The sequence below is a fragment of the Rana temporaria genome, chromosome 1 (assembly GCF_905171775.1).
Source record: "Rana temporaria chromosome 1, aRanTem1.1, whole genome shotgun sequence".
Classification (NCBI taxonomy): Eukaryota; Metazoa; Chordata; class Amphibia; order Anura; family Ranidae; genus Rana; species Rana temporaria.
In genome coordinates, this window is record NC_053489.1 from 452,865,255 (window position 1) to 452,887,696 (window position 22,442).

The window sequence follows — 22,442 nt, forward strand, 5'->3', positions numbered from 1 at the left end:
CCTTACTGTACAGGGTCTGCAGGACTAAGTTATTATAAATGTGTATTTTAATTTATTTTTATGGACATGTTATGCTAGTAAGGACAGCGAAGACATTACCAGAAAAGATATTGAAGCTGAAAAAGATAATACATTCTGGGCCAGATTCAGAGAAGAGATACGACGGCGTAGAATCAGTTACGCATAGATAGCCCTAAGATCCGACAGGTGTAACTTGTGTTACACCGTCGGATCTTAGGCTGCAATTCTAGGCAGGCCGCTAGGTGGCGAGGCCATTGCGGTCGGCGTAGAATATGCAAATGACTAGTTACGGCGATTCACGAACGTCCGCGATGCCCGTCGATCTAAATTTACGTCGTTTCCGTAGCGATACGCGTCGTAAAGTTAAGGCTGCCTCCTAGGTGGTCTAAGCAATGTTAAGTATGGCCTACGTTCCCGCGTCGAAATTTTAAATTTCAAGTCGTTTGCATAAGTTGTCCGTGAATGGCGCTGGACGCCATTTACGTTAACGTCAAACCAATGACGTCCTTGCGACGTCATTTAGCGCAATGCACGTCGGGTAATTTAACGGATGGAGCATGCGCAGTATGCTCGGCGCGGGAACGTGCCTAATTTAAATGGTGCCCGCCCCATTTGAATTAGGCGGGCTTGCGCCGAGCGGATTTACGTTACACCGCCGCAAGTTTACAGGTAAGTGCTTTGTGAATCAGGCACTTACTCTGTAAACCTGCGGCGGTGTAACGTAAATGGGATACGTTACGCCGCTGCTGCGCAACGTAATTCTTTCTGAATCTGGCCCTCTGTGTTCAGTCTAGACCATAAATACATCTAGTCCACTTTGAAATACAGAAATTTTTTTTATAGAAAAGTATCATACTTACCACCAGGTCTCTCATGTCTGCCATCTGTGTGCAACAGCATAGCAATTGGCATGCCAACATTTTTTGATCTTCCCGCAACTACAACATTTTTACCAAATGTTTCTATCCCTATTTAAAAAGAAAAAGACACAATGTAAATTTTTTGTGTTTTTAACTGTGTTGCAAAAGTGTAAAAAAGAAAGCACAAAAAAAATAAACACTCTTTTTACTCCCAAACGTTTCTCCCCCTACATACACACCATAATGTAGTAACTACTGTTCAACTTAAAATGAACAGTTTTTTTTATCTTAGTACAATCTATGTATTAAAGTGGTTGTAAAGGCAGAAGGTTTTTTATCTTAATGCATTCTATGCATTTAGACCCCTTTCACACATGGGTGGGGGGGCGTTAGCGGTAAAGCACCGCTAGTTTTAGCAGCGCTTTACCGCAGTTATGGCATCGCTATTCGCCCACTGGCGGGCGCTTCGGCAGTGATGCCCATTTATTTCAATGGGCAGGGGCAGTGGAGGAGCGGAGTAAACACCACTCCCACACCGCCCCAAAGATGCTGCTTGCAGGACTTTTTTTCCTGTCCTGCAAGCACATCACCCCAGTGTGAAAGCATTCGGGCTTTCACACTGGGGCTGCAGAAGAGGCAGTTTACATGCACATTTTTTAAGGTGCTATTTTTAGCGCAAAAATGCCTGTAAAACACCTCAGTATAAAAAGGGGTCTGTGACATGAGGAAACTCAGGATCCCTTGGAGAAATTGGGAAACCCTTGTTTCAGCTCCTATGCCTAAGTTACCCTGTGTCTCTAATAGAGGCACAGGGTGACCGAGAACCCCAGTCTGATCTGTACTAATCGGACTCACTGTACAGCCACACTGACATGTTGTGTATATATATATATATATATATATATATATATATATATATATATATATATATATATATATATATATATATATTGTATATTGTCTCATTTAGTTGTGGACTCTTTGCTGGGTCATTTGGAGTGTGGCTGTATTCCAATGTTCTATTGTGTCTGTCTGCCTTGGATATTATTGGATGTGTATGTAGATTAGCTGTGAGATTGGTGGTGGGGGGGAAATCCTCCAACAGCTGTCCCTGCTTATTGGACAGTCTACCCCACCCAGAATGGGAGGGATTGTTCAGAGTATTACCTGTGTACATGTGTTTAAATAAACATTTCATATTGAGCAACCAAACAAGTATTTGTGGTTGGCTGCGGTTGGAATGTCTGATATCTATATTCAGACTGGAAGGGTGGGACGTTTCGTTACATTGGTGGCAAGCAGTGGGATGCTTCCTGTAGTCAGGGACATCCAAACCTCCACCTGGATCCAAGGTCTGGATAGCAGGAGAGGAGAGGTACATAAACCAGCTGCCATGGAAGAGGAATTCGGAAGGAGGTTGCGAGAGATGCAGATACAGCACAGAGGACCAGTATCGGAGCAGGTCCTGCTGGGATGGTATGATTCTATCCGTTGCGAACTCTGGAAGGAAATGCTAGCACGTGAGCGGCACCACCAGGGAAAAGTTCTCCCCGCCAACCAGAAAAGCTACTGGTCGCAGTATGGATTGCGGTTGCTGTTTTTGGGAAAAAACCTGCACAAGGAGCAGACAGCTAAGTTAAGTCGGCTGGTCTGGGGAGAGATGCAGCTGGATGAGAGCTACAGAGCCCACTGGTGGCATATATCCCAAGCATGCCCTTGGATAGCGGATGACAGCCCAACGAAAGGCTTTGGCTACGGCGGCCTGGGACTGTTGTGAAGCTGACAGGGGACCATAACTTTGGGAGTGATTTGGAGTGGCGGTTGCACAAAATCATGGATTTCAGAGAAGAGATACTGAACGTCTCGGAAGTGCACTGGGCACTGGAAGATATAGAGTTTCTGGCCATTCAGGAATGGGAGTTGGAGATCGCCTACAGATGGCTGCTAGACTCTGCTAAGCGCCAGGGCAGGGCTCACTTTGCCTGGGACTTTCAGAAAGTATCAGCAGACAGCTCTGAAATCCTGTCTGAAGAGTCAGCAATGTGGCATAGTAACAGTGTGCTTTGCCCACCTGCCCCACAGCTATGGCGGATGCAGCAAGTGCTGACAGACTTTGACTAACCTGTTTCTGCCCAAGACAAGGTTGGATGGAGGAATGTGCCTGTCCAGCAGGATTCCAGAGAATCAGCAGTGGAAAATCCGGAGACTGCCATCCTCAAAGCTGAAATGGTGACAACAGGGCAGAGCACTGCTATCCTCTGCCCAGTACCGATAGCATCTTCTGGGTTCCACGGACAGGAGATGGCGAGCCTCTATCCCCAGACACCAGTTGCAGAGACAGGGGATTTGATAGACATTTCTACTGATTACCTGGTGAGCCTCCAGCAGAAGAGCTAGTATCAGGGCTAAACTTTACTGAGTTCTGCCCAGCACCAACAAAAGCATCTGTGGAGTTACAAGAGACTCCTCCAGCTGAAGCGCTGGCCACTGGAAAGAGGGTCCAAGACCTCTGCCTTACATCTGCGGCAGTTCCAGGGGCCCATGGTGAGAAAGTGAAGGTCACTCCCCAACAGTTAGCCGGAGTGGATGATAAGGGGTCCCCAGCTGAAACACTAACAGTGCAGAATGCTACTGTCCCCTGCACACAACTGCAGCTTGAGCTGATCTTGGTGGATGGGACTGTGGTCTCCACCCGGCAGAAGAGCTGACAACAAAGAAGAGTTCTGCTGACCTCTGCCCTCAACTAAAAGAAGAGGGAGTTCCTGTGGTAGTGGATGGGACTTCGGTCTCCACTGACACAACCCCAGAAAATGGTCCAGCACTAAGACAGGAGGATATCAGCCATGCTTTGCAAGCTCTGGGGTATTTTCTCCTACCAAAAGTGGGTGGGACTTCAGTCTCCACCTGTATACCCCAGTGATGCTGGATAGTCATCCCAGATCCCCAACAGCATGACGGAGTGAGCCCAGTTACCCTGTCTTTTCTCCAGAGGCTAAAAGGACTCCAGGGAGAAGAGGCAGAGGTTGGCTGAGTAAGTAATGTTCTGTTTGGGACAATTTATTTGGGGTACTGTCTTGATACCGGAATTGGGGGACTAGAACTACTGACTAATCTCAGAGTTAACCCATCTGGGGTCTCCCCTTGTGTTAGTCTGCTGCCGAAAGGGGAGAGATGTGACCGGAGGGCTTGTGGAACTCAGAATCCCTTGGAGAAATTGGGAAACCCTTGTTTCAGCTCCCCATGCACCTCCTATGTCTCTAAATCACCCTGTGTCTCTAATAGGGGCACAGGGTGACCGAGAACCCCAGTCTGATCTGTAGTAATCGGACTCACTGTACAACCACACTGGAATGTTGTGTGTTTATATATATATATATATATATATATACTGTATATATATATACACAGTATATATATATTGTATATTGTCTCATTTAGTTGTGGACTCTTTCCTGGGCCGTTTGGTGTGTGGCTGTATTCCAATGTTCTATTGTGTCTGCCTTGGATATTATGGCATATGTATGTAGATTAGCTGTAAAATTGGTGGGGGCAAATTCCTCCAACAGCTGTCCCCACTCATTGGACAGTCTACCCCGCCCCGAATTCAAAGGGGGGGATTGTCCTGAGTATTATCCGTGTACATGTGTTTCAATAAACAGTTCAACTTAAGAACTTTGCAAGGAGAAAGGCAAAGCTATCCGTAATTGCAACAGTCTGCGTGCTGAAAGAGAGAAATCTAATAGATTCCTCCATCCATGTTAACAGCATGTTACTCTCACTTTCCGACTGTTTTATTCAGAGACTTTAGCAGAGAAAGTGTGGGTCTTTACCAGAGCCCCCAGATGAGTAAAAACCAAACAAGGAGAAATTGTTTTATTTGGCATACACATTAAATGAAGCACTTTTAATTGCACATTCCAAATTGTTACCATTGTTAAAAGTAATTACCCATTTCATGAAGACTAGTTAGCTAACACCTCTTTGGCAACCCTTGGGTCAAGCACTGTGTTGTGGAATACTTTATTCATGTCAGAGTGTACCCTTTAGCAAAAGTCTGGCTTGTGAGACCTGGGGCTTTTCATTTCATTTACATGACACCCTCTGTAGAGATCATGCAGGCTTACACATGTCTGTAGCTGAGTGTATATAGATTGTTGGTCCAATCGTTAAAGGGATTTTTAGTTTCAGTAATTACAGGGGCTGTAATGATCAGTAACAAAACAGAAGGCAGTTTCTGCCTTGTGATTCTATCAATACATTAGAAAGGTTTCTCTTGATCCTGATGAAATATCTATAAAGTGGAACTAATGTCAAAATGTAATTTGGATAGAGTGATGAAGGATTTAATCTGTGGCCCTGGGACAAGGACATTAATAAGAATACATTTTACATAGTTAGTTACATAGTTAGTCAGGTTGAAAAAAGACACAAGTCCATCCAGTTCAACCTCAAAAAAATAAACAAACAAAATAAAAAACACAATACAATCCCATACACCCAACTCCATACCCACAGTTGATCCAGAGGAAGGCAAAAAACCCCAGCAGAGCATGATCCAATTTGCTACAGCAGGGGAAAAAATTCCTTCCTGATCCCCAGAGAGGCAATCGGATTTACCCTGGATCAACTTTACCTACAAATCTTAGTACTCAGTTATTTTATGTACATTTAGGAAAGAATCCAGGCCTTTCTTAAAGCAATCTACTGAGCTGGCCACCTCTGGAGGGAGTCTGTTCCACATTTTCACAGCTCTTACTGTGAAAAAACCTTTCCGTATTTGGAGCTGAAATTTCTTTTCCTCTAGACGTAAAGAGTGCCCCCTTGTCCTCAGTGTTGACCGTAAAGTGAATAACTCAACACCAAGTACACTGTATGGACCTCTTATATATTTGTACATGTTGATCATATCCCCCCTAATTCTCCTCTTCTCAAGAGTGAATAGATTTAGTTCTTCTAATCTTTCCTCATAGCTGAGCTCCTCCATGCCTCTTATCAGTTTGGTTGCTCTTCTCTGCACTTTCTCCAGTTCTCCGATATCCTTTTTGAGAACTGGTGCCCAAAACTGAACTGCATATTCCAGATGAGGTCTTACTAATGATTTGTACAGGGGCAAAATTATATCTCTGTCTCTGGAGTCCATACCTCTCTTAATACAAGAAAGGACTTTGCTCGCTTTGGAAACCGCAGCTTGGCATTGCATGCCATTATTGAGCTTATGATCAACTAAAACCCCCAGATCCTTCTCCACTACAGATCCCCCCAGTAGTACTCCCCCTAGTATGTATGATGCATTAGCATTAGCATGGGAAAGAACTGATGGGCTGTTCCCCTCACTATCTGGTGTTGTGACAGGTGGTTACTGGTACAATTGAGAAAAAAATATTACTGGTGGAAACACAGACAGCAAAACTTTTTGCTTAGTTTTGGCCAGAGTTCCACAAGTTAGACTTGCTTGACACTAAGGGCTCTTTCACACCTGCGGACCGTATGCCCGTTTTTCATCTATCCGTTTTCGGATGAAAAACGGACATGCATGTATCTCTATGGGATTGCGGATGTCAGCAGAATGAACATCCGCTGACATGCGATCTCATCAGTCTCCGCTATGCTCTGTTTCTGCAAACGGAGGAAAATCCTATTTTTATATCCGTCTGCGGATCGGATTGGATCAACACGGACAGACGGTCCATGTTCATCCGATCTCCCCATAGAGGAGAGCGGAGATCTGACAGGGCGGTCCCTGCACAGTGTGCAGGGACCGCTCTGTCTTCTGCCGGCTCAGCGGGATCAACGGATTCCATCGGATATTTCGATTGTGTGTACAAGGCATTAGTCCATAATCTATTTTTGGAGACAGCAGGGTGGCCATGTTCCTTCATACAGTGGGACCATGGTCAACAAACATAGCCACCTTGACAATGAATAGGCCATTGAAGCCTATGGGTGATGTCACCCCTCCATGCTTTACTAGCTGTTGTCAAATCCCTCTCTCCTCTGCCCTGCAGCCACCACTGGCTGACACAACAGAGAACACATAAATAGACCGGAGGAGCCAGAAAATATAAAAGTGTATATATCTTTTTTTGCACAGGATAGTCAGCATAAGGCCGTGTACACACGGTCGGTCAAAACCGATGAAAACGGACTGAAGGACCGTTTCACCTGTCCAAACCGATGGTGTGTGGGCCCCATCGGTCAGTTATCCTTCGGTCAAAAAAAAGAGAACTTGCTTTAAAATTGAACCGATGGACGCCTAACCGATAGGTCAAAACCGACGATTAGTATGCAAAAGCATCGGTTAAAAACATGCGCATGCTCAGAATCAAGTCGACGCATGCTTGGAAGCATTGAACTGTTTTCCGTCACCGCGTTGGACTCAATCGTTTTTTTAACTGATAGTGTGTAGGCACATCAGACCATCAGTCAGCTTCATCGGTTAACCGATGACAATGGTCCTTCGGACCGTTCTCATCGGATGGATCGACCGTGTGTACGCGGCCTTAGTGTTAGTTGGTAGAGTAGGAAATTTTTAAAGCTAGTTAGGGTATAAGTTTAAATTTCACTTTAAGAATACATACTTCAATATATTTTTTTCTGTATAAACCATAGATTATTGTCACTTTAAGTTATTATCTCAATTAAAGAATATAATGAGCTGTACACTACTTACTGTGTATATATATATATATATGAGTTGTTTGTTATCTTACCTGTTCTTTTAATAATTTCCCAAACAGCAGCAGCTGTAGCAGGAATAATAGATGACTGATCTAAGCAGAGTCTTCCAATGTTTACAATATGAAATCCATCAACATCTTTTTCTGGAGCAACAGCATTGCAGACATCTTGCTCATTGATATGTTCTGAAATAAATTTGAATTGAAACATTTTTATCATTTAGTCAGTGCCATTGCAAAATTGAGTGCCTTTAACTAGCACAGAGATTTTCTAACTGGTCTTTTTGGGTCCTATTATTGTATAGATACATATTTTGTCTTGAATTTCTGCCCTGTTTTACAATCATAATATCCTTGAAACATCTTTGGTTGCACTTGTTTCATTAAACGAGATACACCACATTACTGGAGGTACAGCTGTATGAGCTGCAATATTACAAGTTTTGTTCTTGTAGCGGACTGCTCCTGTTGGGCAGGCGCTGCTTTAAATTTAGAGGGGGTCTGAGTGTTAGTTGACTTGGACATGTGTAATTTTGACTAAATTTAGCCTCTGTTTCAGCCATGGCTGTGCTGGGAGTAACCACCAATGTTCGCCTGGGGGTATTATTACCACTCCAGGTCAATGGTAGCAGCAGCAGAGTCAGGGTGTATTGGGTGTCCCCCTCGGCAGCCAATCAGTGGGGGTGATTGTCTTACTGTGCATGCTGGGGAGGGGTACTTAAGGTACAGGCGCCACTGGACCGGGGTCGTCGGTCTGTCATCCCACCACCTCATGGCCCACCTGGCCGGGGGTGTGTGTCCCTAAAATCCTGGCTCCGGGACCATGTTGGTCCGGGGTTGTGATCTGTCTAAGTAGGCCCAGTAGTCTGTGCTTTCAAGGTGATCCTGTGTCTGTCCTTGAGGGAAGAAGCCGCTTGATGAAGGAAGCCAGGGGAGGACCTATCCCGGAGAGGACCATGCAAGAGGCTGGTATCTCGGGAGGAGGCCTGGAAACTTCATCGAAGGATGCACCATACACTGAGAGACATGATAGTGATTGCCTGTCAGCGTTCTAAAGAAGTGAATCGGGAGAGATCCGGGTGCTGAATCCTGTGTTAAGGGGATTCAGGACAAAAAGTGTCCCATCGTAAAGGAAGGTCTGTGGCAGAGACTGAACTTTACTCCGTGCACCATTTCGGATGCTAGGCCAGTGAGAGGGACCTATCCGGGTGAGCAATACCCACTCTGGCTAGAGTGGCGACGATAACTGTTTGCTGGAAACAGGAATGTTTCCGAACTGAGATTATGCACCTGAACCTGCTTGTTTACCCTTCCACCCCATCAACCACTTCTTATTTCCTTACCAAGTTCTAAAAATAAATCTTAAAAAAATAAGTGTGGACCTTGAACTTTTTCAACTCTCTTCTACTATCCTGGACATCGAAGACATAGAGGTAACATGCTGCCCAAAATATTCAGCAGCCCCTTCGGGGGTTAGTGCTACATTCTCATTCAACTTTTTGATGGATTAATGATGCATAGTTTAAGGTATTTAATGATAAAAGGTTTTGTTCCCTTGTCAGTGTAAAAATTTAATTTCCTGCTAGCATATCGTGTATGTGAGATTAGGTACTTGTATAAGGGCTAGAATAAAGGGTTGTTGGAATATGTTTGTTTTTTTAGCATTCAAACCCTCTAATTCCACTCTCTTCCACTCATTTTATTTGCCATACTTGTAATACCCTTTCATTTCAGTCTTACAAAACACTTAAAAAAGATTGAATGGTATAATTTATCCTGGTATTTTGCTAAACTGCTAAACATCGGGATAATCTGAAATTTTAAAATAAATAATATACAGGCATATACATAATAATATACTACATACTATACATACAGAAAAAAAGAAATAATAGTGCCTTTTTTACCTTTTTACTCCTTTGCCCTCTACCTATATGTATCCCAGCATCACTCTCATGTGGCTAGTTTGAGTAGATATAACTCTTCTGCTTGGGAGTTTTTGTTTACTTTACATTATGGAGAATAAAGAAGGATTGGGCGCAGAGCAAGGGACAATCCTACCTAAGAAGTTCCTGAGAGATATAAGGCAACAGTGGTTGATGAAGTCCACCAGTGTCCCATCTATGACTTGAATAAAAATTGGGTTGACTTTTTTCTTCTGTAAACTGCCTAAGCACTAGTTTCTAGTCACCTAATGCCTGTAATGTATTGCAATGACACTGTTCAATGCTTAGAGATGGCTGGGCATACTTTCAAGCATAGGCGTGTGCACAGGGTGTGCCAGGTGTGCCCAGGCACACCCTAATCACCCTGTGCAGAACAGATTCCCCCTACTGCCCTGGCTCCCATCTTTCCCCCCGCAGCACTGCCAGGTTCTCTCCTCTCCTATTGGCTGTTGCTGCTGGGATGTTTTAGGAGTGGGGAAGGGGTCGGTAAATAAGTAATTTACCTGCCCCTTGACTTTCTGAATGAACATTGTGAGTGATCGGTAGTGTGTGTTTGGGCTTTGGGGTGCACACCCTAATGCAATAGGCTGTGCACACCTATGCTTTCAAGTTAAAACAAAGTGAATAAGGGGACAATAAAATTAGATATAACAGGTTATAATGCCTAAATTATGTCCGTCACTGAGGTTATGGCCCAAGTTTCACAACATCAAAGAAGGCCTGGAATGTTTGCTATGCTGTAACATAGGATGTGCTCACTGAAAATGGCAGAATCTGAGACTTCAGCTTCCCATCATAAAGGCACAAAACCTTCTGATTTATCTGTTGGTCCCATATACACTGTATGACTTGTTTGTTACTTAAAAGTTCAGTTCAGTTATATTGTTTGCTTTATTGGGCCTTGTACAACAGTCCCTAGGCTGTGTTCACAAACAGCTGTTTAGCATAGAGGTGCCCCTCAAATAATATGCATGAGAACTTTGCAATTTTGAAAATAGCTGCATTCACAAAAAGTGTGGTTACACGTCATATGATTTAAAAAAATATATGCAGCAGTTTCTAAGCACAAGCATGATTCTTTCAAATCAATTTCACTGCGTGTCAAAATACACAAAAAACAACTAGTTTAAAAACTATTGTTTTAACTGTAGTTTAAAAATGTTTGAAATGCATGTATGTTTTTTAAGGCAAATATCTGTCTTAGTGTACTAAAACATGTTTACTGTTTTGGAAAACCAGAATGCCTCGGTATATTAATTACAAGTGAAAAGTCACATTGTTTGAATTCTAATCTACTTTCTCACCATACACTGGAGGCCAATGAAACACCTGCTCCACCGAAAGGCCCATGAATTACAAAAGTCAGTTGACCTTCATTTATTTAATATACAGTAAATAACTAAAGCTGTCTGTAGTATACTCTGCTGATTGCCTGTGATATACCGTAGTTCACCTGGTTGATAAAAAAATATCTCCGTAAAGATTAATTTATAGCTTCCAATAGTCCTTCTATAAGTAGAAATGGCACTGGACAGAGTACTGGAGTATCCCTGGGGTGAAGATGTTGACAAGCGGGTGCTTCAGCATGAGACCAGACGGATACATTATTTAAAGGCCAAATTTGCCTCCTGGTCTGAATTATGTTATCAGCTTTAAGCCCTTTTTATAGGGCATTATAATAAATATATATAGGCTTGTATTTTTTTTTTTCCCCCAACATTTTAAATGTATTGGTTATAGCCAAATGCCTGGTATGGTTTATTTATATGCTGTGATCCATATAACTGGTCCGCGTGTAGGCATCCATGTCCTCGTTATCCTGCTTGATTGTGTTATGATTTGTGAATTGGTTTATTTGACTTTAAGCTTACTGATTTGGTCTTTTAATACTTGAAGGCAAGTTTATTAACTGAAGACATTTTGATTCTCTCTGCCTGGAACATATGTATGCTGAGATATTGCCAAAGTGTGACAGTGTTGAAGTACTGTCAATTTTATGGTTAATTATTAGGGTTGTCTCGATACTAGTATCGGTATCGGGACCGATACAGAGCATTTGTGCGAGTACTTGTACTCGCACAAATGCTCCCGATGCCTGACCCGATACTTGCTCAGCGGGCGGAGGTTTTGAGCGGATAGGTCGGGCAGAGTTTGCAAGCGGAGAGGGCAGGTGTATGCTGCTCTCCCCCTCCGCTCGCCGTGTCCCCCTCCGTGCTCCTGCTGTCCTCCTCCATGCTATTTCCCCCTCCGTGATGCTGCTGTCGGCGCTTTCCTGCTGTCCTCCATGCTCTGTGTCCCGATGCCTGTCCCGATGCCTGTGTGCTCCATGCTGTGTCCCGTGTCCTCTTCTGTGATGTTGCTGTCCTCACGTGCTCATCCATGCTCTGTGTCCCTTGTCCTCCTCTGTGATGCTGCTCTCCCCCTCCATGCTGCGTGTCCCGTGTCCCCCCTCCTGCCGCTGTCCCCCTCTGCGCTCTGTTTCCCCTCCATTTCCTCCTCCACTCCCTCTGTCCTCGTCAGGATGGAGAGCGGAGGTAGGAGCCGCTAAACCCAGCTCCTACCTGTTCTGAATGAACAGAATCAGTGATCACTGACCCTGTCCATTCACATAGCTGAAACTTTGTAACCTGTGTTTACGATGCTTCAGTTTATGAATGGACAGGAGCCTCTGTCTCCTGTCCATTCATTTTAGCTGAGGCTGCAGAGAAAGGGACTGGGGAATCCGTGTCCTTAGTCCCTTTCTCTGTCTCAAAAGGGAGATGTCAGGGGTCTGTTAAAACCCCTGACATCTCACCCAAGCCCCCCACAGTGCTAAAAAAAATTGCAATAAATATAAAATAAATTAATTGTAAAAAATAATTAAAATAAAAAACACACTGACACCATTTGCTCCCCCCCCCCCAAAAAAAGAAGAAAGCATCGTAAAAAAAAACATAACAAAAAATGGGAAAAAAAATACTGACATATGTGTCACTATCACATGACATTAAAAAAAAGTATCGTAATCGGTATCGGCGAGTACTTGAAAAAAAGTATCGGTACTTGTACTCGGTCTTAAAAAAGTGGTATCGGGACAACCCTATTAATTACGTTACGATGTCATTCTTTATTAATAGACAGGTTGCAGCCCTTGGGATCATGGGAGTGTTTCCTTTTGTGGGGCCTGATCGTTGACTCAATGGGTGCCGGAGCCAAACCTTGATGTTTATCGGGCAGTAGGGCACCACCAGTGACACCATGGCTGATTTCTTCTGTGGGGCCTCTATGAGGGACGGTGATGTGCGCATGTTTGGACTGTTTTTTGACACACACAGCTCTGTTCTCTGGTTCCAAACAGATAGACTTTAATGGTAAACTCAGGTTTCTTATATACAGTTAGAAAGCATGCTGCTGTAATCAACGGGACAAAGACACACTCCACCCACAACATCACACAATGGGTGCTAACGAGTCCCCCTCAATCCACATCTTAGACAGTCCTTCTGACTCCGCGATAAGCTATTCTCACCTGTTACACAATACACATTCTTTTAGTGAACATAAGTCAGACGTCTGACCTTTAGAGTGTGTTAACTCGCAACACATATTAGCATCAATAGAACTTTCACACAATATAGGGTTAGTTAGCATAGCACCATGGAATATCTTAGGAGCCAGGCTTAATTAACACACTAGACAAAATAATGCAATCACAGCAAGCTTTCATCACTACAGCCAGGTAGCTGGAGGTGATTAACATCAATTAACATCTCAACAGTTTATGTTCCACATTGAAGGAGACACTCTATTGATCTGATGTGTTCAGAATGAACAACTTGTAATATTTCAAGATATCCTGCAATACATGAATTATCATTACTGTCCCATCTCATGATATCAATTCTCAGTCATCCTATGCCCCTAGTGGACATAGGATGACCCTAGACACAAGAGTCATTGGTGAAACTGAAACATGAGTACCCCACATCCTTCAAGAGCCTCTGGGTCCCACGGGCCATACCGTTACAGCACATATCTACCTACTTTTGTAAGTGCAATATCACTTTTTTATTAAATCATTTTATCGCAGTATGCAGTATGGAATTCTCTTTGTTTGCATTTCCCTGAGATACTATTGAGTGCTCGATCTACTGCCTACAACCAGCTTCAGCCACGAGTCTTTAGGGAGACTTTAAACACCCTGGGCTTAAATTGACCGCTGTGATTGTGGTCACACCTGTTGGTAAGGAGACTGCATCATCAGCACTTGGGTGTTCCCCTTGGTGGAAGGAGTGTGCTTTTTGTTTTTTCCACAAAGTTTTTGTTTACCCATAAGAAGAAGTCCTTGGATTTAAACACATTTATTTGTGATTTATGGGACTCATTCACTATTATAATATATTGGACTGTAAAATTCACTCATTTATTTAACAGTTTATATTCACTTTACTGTTATTATACACATGTTTGTCTCTGGAGCATTGTTATTCACATACGATTTCTCTTGTACATGCATGTTAATTTTTTCCTAACTTTTCATTGGAGTTTTTTGGGTTATCAATATTTTTTAGCGCTGTACCTTATATTATAATACATTTTTAATTTTGTATCCACAATTTTTGGTACTGGCAGCATTCCTCTAAATCACTATATATAGTTTAGCGCAGTGTTTTTCCATTTTTTTTTCTATTCTATCTTTAAACTGCCTGAGACCAATCTAGGGGACTTTATTGGTGGGGCGGCATACCCCAGACACTCAGGCTCCTCATTCCTCCAATGCAGATGATGTTGATATTCCTATATGTCTACGTTGAATTAGTGAAGTTTGTATATGTCCTTTTGTGATAAGGAATAGCTTTTTTCACTGGCTAGCATTAAGTTGCTATATACCCTTGGGTGCCCTGCACATGTTTGTTTGCTGCAATTGCCACTTCTTTCAGAGAGGTGGTATTTGAGGCTGTTTGTCAGAATGGAAAGAATTTTTTGGAGATCCAGTGAGTGGATCATTTAAACTTTCCTTAAAGTGACAGGAGGATTTCTATCAGTGACATACATTTACCAAAGTTTTTAATAGAATATTCCACATATGGTTTTGTATATGAGACATGGGGCCTGATTTACTAAGCTATGTGCGCTGCGCTGGTTCATGCATTAATTAGTACTCCGGGTGGAGGCTTAATTCGGCGCATGAACCAGCGTAGCAGCCGGCGCATTGAAACTAATATGTAAAGCCGCGCCGAGCTCCCTATAGAAGTCTATGGGAGAAATCAAAAGTGTTCATTTTAAAGGCTAATCTGCAAGTTTTGTCCTAAAAAGTGTTTGGGGACCTCAGTCCTGCCCCAGGGAACATGTATCAATGCTTTTTTTATTTTTTAAAACGGCCGTTTTTTCGGGAGCAGTGAAATTAATAATTCTTAAAGTGAAACAATAAAAGTGAAATATTCCTTTAAATTTCGTACCTAGGGGGGGTGTAATGTCAGCATGTGAAATAGCGCATTTTTCCCGCACTTAGAACTCCCCCTGCACAAAGTGACATTCAGAAGGAAAAAAGTCATTTAAAAATTCACACGCGGCTATAATGAATTGTCGGCTCTGACAATTCTAAAGGGATTCATTCATAAAACAAACAAAAAAATGTGTAGGGGTTCCCCCAAATTAAATTACCAGGCCCTTCAGGTCTGGAATGGATATTAAGGGGAACCCCGCCGTAAAAACCAAAAAAAAAAAAGACGTGCGGTTCCCGGCAAATATCCATTCCAGACCCTTCAGGTCTGGTGTGGATTTTAAGGGGAACTCCACCCCAAATTGAAAAAAAAAATGGCGTGGAGTCCCCCTAAAAATCCACACCAGACCCTTATCCGAGCACGTTGACCTGGCCGGCCGCAGAAAAGAGGGGGGGACAGAGTGCGGCCCCCCCCCTCTCCTGAACCGCACCAGGCCACATGCCCTCAACATGGGGAGGATGTCCCCATGTTGATGGGGACAAGGGTCTCATCCCCACAACCCTTGCCCGGTGGTTGTGGGGGTATGCGGGCGGGAGGTTTATCAGAATCTGGAAGACCCCTTTAACAAAGGGGACCCCCAGATCCTGACCCCCCCCCTGTGTGAAATGGTAATGGGGTACATTGTACCTCTACCATTTCACCCCAAAAAAATGTCAAAGTGTTAAAAATGACAGTAGCCGGTTTTTGACAAATCTTTTAATAAAATCTTCTTTTCTTCTTTCCTTCGAGTTTCTTCCGCTGCTTCTTTCTTCTCGTCAACATCTTGCCCGACGTGTTCTTCTATCTTCTCCGTCCGTCCTTCCGCCTTCTGGTCCCGCATCTTGCCCGTTGTCTTCTCCGTCCGCCTCCTCGTCCGCATCTTGGGTCTTCTGCGGTCTTCTTCTCGGTCCGCCGCCTTCTCGTCCCCTGCGTTTGAATTTGATTTGGCCGCCGTTTTCCCGCTCCTGGGACCCGCCCCCCTCTGACGCCACAAGTAAACTCCTTAGAAGGTCATGTGCGTCAGAGGGGGGCGGGGTCACATGAGTGTGACACGGCGGGAACTTCTTCTCCGGGCGGCGCGATTGAAATTGAATTCCCCCGCTGTGTGACGCTCTGCGACCCCGCCCCCCTCTGACGCACATGACCTTCTAAGGAGTTTACTTGTGGCGTCAGAGGGGGGCGGGTCCCAGGAGCGGGAAAACGGCGGCCAAATCAAATTCAAACGCAGGGGACGAGAAGGCGGCGGACCGAGAAGAAGACCGCAGAAGACCCAAGATGCGGACGAGGAGGCGGACGGAGAAGACAACGGGCAAGATGCGGGACCAGAAGGCGGAAGGACGGACGGAGAAGATAGAAGAACACGTCGGGCAAGATGTTGACGAGAAGAAAGAAGCAGCGGAAGAAACTCGAAGGAAAGAAGAAAAGAAGATTTTATTAAAAGATTTGTCAAAAACCGGCTACTGTCATTTTTAACACTTTGACATTTTTTTGGGGTGAAATGGTAGAGGTACAATGTACCCCATTACCATTTCACACAGGGGGGGGGTCAGGATCTGGGGGTCCCCTTTGTTAAAGGGGTCTTCCAGATTCTGATAAACCTCCCGCCCGCATACCCCCACAACCACCGGGCAAGGGTTGTGGGGATGAGACCCTTGTCCCCATCAACATGGGGACATCCTCCCCATGTTGAGGGCATGTGGCCTGGTGCGGTTCAGGAGAGGGGGGGGGGCCGCACTCTGTCCCCCCCTCTTTTCTGCGGCCGGCCAGGTCAACGTGCTCGGATAAGGGTCTGGTGTGGATTTTTAGGGGGACTCCACGCCATTTTTTTTTCAATTTGGGGTGGAGTTCCCCTTAAAATCCACACCAGACCTGAAGGGTCTGGTATGGATATTTGGGGGGACCCCACGCCATTTTTTGGGGGGGTTTTTACGGCGGGGTTCCCCTTAATATCCATTCCAGACCTGAAGGGCCTGGTAATTTAATTTGGAGGGACCCCCTTTTTTTTTTTTTTTTTTAATGAGCAATGACTCTATTCTTTATAGCCATGAGTACTTTAACCACTTGCCCACCGGGTTAATTCTGGCACTTCTCTCCTTCATGTGAAAATCACAATTTTTTGGCTAGAAAATTAATCAGAACCCCCAAACATTATATATTTTTTTTTAACAGACATCCTAGGGAATAAAATGGCAGTCATTGCAATACTTTTTGTCACACCGTATTTGCGCAGCGGTCTTACAAGCGCACTTTTTTTGGATAAAAATCACTTTTTTGAATTAAAAAATAAGACAACAATACATTTTGCCCAATTTTTTTCTATATTGTGAAAGATAATGTTACGCCGAGTAAAATGATACCCAACATGTCACGCTTAAAAATTGCGCCCGCTCGTGGCATGGCGTCAAACTTTTACCCTTTAAAAAACTCGATAGGCGACGTTTAAAAAATTCTACAGGTTGCATTTTTTGAGTTGCAGAGTAGGTCTAGGGCTAGAATTATTGCTCTCACTCTAACGATCGCGGCGATACCTCACTTGTGTGGTTTGAATATTGTTTTCATATGCGGGCGCTACTCGCGTATGCGTTTGCTTCTGTGCGCGAGCTCGTCGCGACGGGGCGCTTTAAAAATTTTTTTAGGGTTTTCTTATTTATTTTTATTTAGTTTTATAATGTTTTACACTGAAATAAAAAAATAAAAAAAAAATGATCAGTTTTCTTCCTATTACAAGGAATGTAAACATCCCTTGTAATAGGACTAGTGTGTGACAGGTCCTCTTTATGGAGAGAGGCGGGGTCAATAAGGCTGGAAAGCATGGTATTGAAAAAAAAAAAAAAAGATCTCATGCTTTCAGCTGCAATCATGTTCGTTCACCACAGTGGTGTAGTGTATAGCACTTTGACCTAGCAGCAAAAGAGTCGTTGGTTCGAATCCCGCCCGTGACAGCATCTGCATGGAGTTTGCATGTTCTCCCTGTGCCTGCGTGGGTTTCCTCCCACAATATAAAAACACGCTGTAAATCGGTTCCGGTCTAAATAAGCCCTAATATGCAGTAGTATATTTAGGTTTGGTTCTGCCCTAGGCCTGACTACATATCTGCACCTCCTAATAGAAAAATGACCCACCCCTTCCTGTCAAGGTCACACCCTGTTTTTGTATAACCCCGCCCAGTAATTTTCAGGGGACCCACACACTAGTTCTGGGGGGGCACTGGATTCCCTTAACCACTTCCATACCAGGCACTTACGCACCTTCCCGCCCAAGCCAATTTTCAGCTTTCAACACTGTCGCACTTTGAATGGCAATTGCGCGGTCATACAACACTGTACCCAAACAAAATTGGCGTCCTTTTTTCCCCACAAATAGAGCTTTCTTTTGTTGTTATTTGATCACCTCTGCGTTTTTTTTTTTTGCGCAACAACTAAAAAAAGACTGCAAATTTTGAAACACAAAAACCTTTTTCTTTTTTTAGGTTAATTTTTTTGTAAATAAGTTTTTCTCTTTCAATTACGGGCACTGATATGGCGGCACTGATGGGCACCGATGAGATGGCACTGATGGACATCGATGAGGTAGTACTGACGGCACAGATGAGGTGGCATTGATTGGCGGCGCTGCTATGCGGCACTGATGGGCACTCATAGGCAGCACTGATGGGCACTTATGGGCGGCACAGATGGGCGGCACTTATGGGTGGCACTGATGGATACTTATGGGCGGCACTTATGGGTGGCACTGATGGATACTTATGGGTGGCACAGGTGGGCACTGATAGGTGGGCACTGTGCATGGATGGGCACTGTGGGGTGGCACTGCTTTTCCCAGTCAGTGCCCATTTGTGGGCACTGATTGGCATCTTTTTTCTTATTTTTTAATGCTTTTTGTTTTTTTGTTCTATATTTTTTTTGTTTTTGCACACCCTGGTGGTCCAGGGTGGGCATCCCTGGTGGTCCAGTGTGGTGATCCGAGGGGGGGCTGCGCTGATAAACAATCAGCGCGAACGCCCCCTGTCAGGAGAGCCGCCGATCGGCTCTCCTATACTCGCGTCTGTAAGACGCGAGTGAGGAAGAGCCATCGATGGCTCTTCCTGTTTACATCGTGATCAGCCGTGATTGGACACGGCTGATCACGTGGTAAAGAGTCTCCGTCTCCGTGAGAGACTCTTTACCGAGATCGGAGATGCAGGGTGTCAGACTGACACCCCGCATCACCGATCTCCGCGCTGCGTGCCCCCACAGGCGCGTGCGGCATGAAATCCTGCAGGACGTCCTGTCAGGATTGTGTAACCACTTCCCGGACGTAAATCGGCCATAGGCTGGGCGGGAAGTGGTTAATTTGCATAGTTTTTCTCTCACTTCCTGTTTGGCTATGGGGCAGGACGTGAAGGCAAATCTCCCCAATTGGACACAGATAATACAAAATAAACTGACAGGGCCTATAACCCTCCCTCACTCTATCCAAAATGAAAGAAAATAAAACTTGTTGATTATAGTTCTTGTCAGGGGCGGACTGACCATTGAGTCACTCGGGCACTGCCCGAGGGCCCCATGCCACTAGGGGGCCCCATCCGGGTTGCCAGGCTCAGTAAAACCAGGGACAGTATGTAAAAATCTGTGTTTTTTTTAGATCTGTCCCTGATATGTCCGAAAATGACATGCTTTTAATGTGAATATCCCAAGATTTTAGCTGCCCGCCTCTGCACTACCTCCTGGCGTGGTGGTCATCTGTAAGCCAGAGGGGCCCCATAATCTTCTATTGCCCAGGGGCCCCATGAGTTGTCAGTCCGCCCCTGGTTCTAGTTTAAGCACAAATTTCATAGAGTTTTATTGAGAGCCCTAAGAAAATATAACCATGCCAATAGGCCAGGATAGAGCGTTGCTAATATGTAGGAATGTGTGTGTTAGAGCACCCCACCCAATGTTAACTAAAAAATTATTAATTTGCAAATAAGTATTATCTGCTCATTTTTTTGGGGATGTCTGCACCCCTGATAGTGACAACATTTGTGAGGTGTCTTCACCCTTTCTAATTCATTCACTTCCTGTCACATACCCTCACTTCCTGTTTGGCTAAAACCTTACTAATATATTTTCTTGTGGACACAGAGATCAATCTAAATAGTTTCCCATTATGTAAATTGCACTCTAGCATTTTGCTGTGTACACCCCAAATTATTAGGGATCTTGGACTTTGGGGTCCATTTACTAAAGGCAAATCCACTCCTACAAGTGCAAAGCAAGGAAGAAAACAAAACAACTTTGCTTCTACAGGATTGGATGTTAAAACCATCAGTGCTTCCTCTCTGATTTTCAGCAACTATGCTTGTACTGCAGAGTGGCTTTGCCTTTACTAAACCCCAAACTAAATAATCATTTGGGGCAGGGATCCTCAAACTACGGCCCTACAGCTGTTGTAGAACTACACATCCCATGAGGCCTTGTAATGCACTGACATTCACAGACATGACTAGGCATGATGGGAATTGTAGTTCCTGAACAACTGGAGGGCCGTAGTTTGAAGACCCATGATTTGGGGTGTACACAGCAGTGCTGGAGTGCAATTTGCTTAATGGGGACACTAGTTAGATTGACCGGTGTCCCCAAGAAATGACACTGGTAGGGTTTTAACCTCACTTCCTGTTCAGCTGTGTGACAGGAAGTGAAGCCAATTTTAAGAAAAGGGACACAAAGCTCAACACAAAAATAAAAAAACACAAAGCAGGGGTTCTAACACTCACTTGGCTTCCCTCAAACACCCACAATTTGAATAGGATTGCCTTGCGCTAGATTTAAGCACAGTGCTGTAAATCAGCACGTCAAGCCTGTCCACCAATAGCAAACCCCCCCCCCCCCCACAGGCCATGTTTGCAGGTTTTCCTTCATCTTGCACATGTGCTTTAAAATAGTCTGGACAGCAATTCTTGATAAGAGAAATCCCCAAAACATGTCCTGTCGGGGGTACTTGAGGGCTGAGGACCACTGCAGAATAAATAAAATACTTACCAGTTTTTGTCTTTAAAGTCAGGGAGAATAAACATGGCAAACATTTCATGATTACACACCAGGAAAGAAGCTTAGACAAAAATCACACATAATTTGTTAGGCCCAAACCTAGTTCAGCTGCAGCTGTCAACATATGTAGCATGAAAAAGTAACAAAAGACAAACTTAACAATTTTAAAGTAATTTTTATTGGTCAACAAAACAAGGAAAGCAAAAAAACACAAACAAACAAACACAAACAAAAATACATTTCAAAATTCTAATTAACCATAGCTTTACACATTTTTCATAAAATAAGGCCACATAGACAAATACATCAAAGTGAACATCATTTAAAAATAAACCAAAACCATTGGCAAAATAAAACAAAACCCATGCAACAAACCACATTTGTGTTTAGCAACAGCATTTCTGCCAGCCTGCCCCTTCTGAGGGCAGCTGAGGACTGATCGATCCAAGCTTTTTATAACAGTGCTAGTAATGAAGCAATTGAAATCACATGAACAAATTGCAGTCTCTAGTTTGGGTGAGCTTGTAATTGGGCACACCTGCAATTAATCCAAACCACGCTCTATGAGCATCCAATGAGTGTTTTTCACCTTTTAAAAAGAAAGGATAATTTTTTTCTAAGTGTTTGAGCATGCTCAGTTCATCACACATGTAGGAACCAAGCTGCAATGGAATGAGAGCTTTTTTTTTTTTGTTTCCCCTGATCTGATGCTTTCCAGCCTGAAGGGGAGGTGTTAAAGACAGAAGTAAACACGCACATTTAATAATCTATTTGTGTGAAAAAAAAGGTTGCCAATTTTGTTTGGGAGCCACGTCGCACGACTGCGCAATTGTCAGTTAAAGCGACGCCGTGCCGAATCACAAAAACTTGCCCGGTCATTGACCAGAAATATGGTCCGGGCTCAAGTGGTTAAAAATTAACAAAACACAAAAGTGAGCCCAATTTTTGGGGATAATGTGAAAGATGATGTTACACTGAGTAAATAGATACCTTACATGTCACGCTTTACTATTGGAAACACTCCTGCAATGGGGCCAAAATGAATTCCGTGAATATCCCCATAGGCGACCTTTTTCTTTTTTTTTCAGGTTACCAGTTTATAGTTACAAAGAAGGTCTAGTGGTAAAAGTATTGCTCTCGCTCTAACGCACGCGTCAATACCTCACATGTGTGGTTTGAACGATGTTTATATATGTGGGCGGGACTTGCGTAAGTCCCGCCCACATATGTAAAAATTATTTTTACTTTTTGCTATAATAAATATCCCCAAAAATATATATTGAAAAAACTAAAAAACCCCTCAGTTTAGGCCGATACGTATTCTACATCTTTTTGGTTCCAAAAAATCGCAAATAGCGTTTAGTGTTTGGTTTTTGCAAAAGTTATAGCGTCTACAAATTTTTTTTTTTTGTTGTTTTAACTAGTTATTGGGGCGATCAGCGATTTTTATCGGTACTGCGACATTATG

General features: G+C 43.7%; 1 protein-coding gene across 2 annotated transcripts in view; it reads right to left on the reverse strand.

Moving 5' to 3' along the window:
• The window catches only part of MTHFD2L (methylenetetrahydrofolate dehydrogenase (NADP+ dependent) 2 like), a 166,749-nt gene that overhangs the window by 58,445 nt on the left and 85,862 nt on the right, over positions 1-22,442 (reverse strand). For both annotated transcript variants that reach the window (XM_040327750.1, XM_040327748.1), the window contains exons 5-6: positions 7,592-7,744; positions 882-989 (exon numbers count right to left, since the gene is read on the reverse strand). In XM_040327750.1, coding sequence (XP_040183684.1) covers positions 882-989; positions 7,592-7,744 — 261 coding nt within the window. The remainder of the gene's footprint in view (positions 1-881; positions 990-7,591; positions 7,745-22,442) is intronic.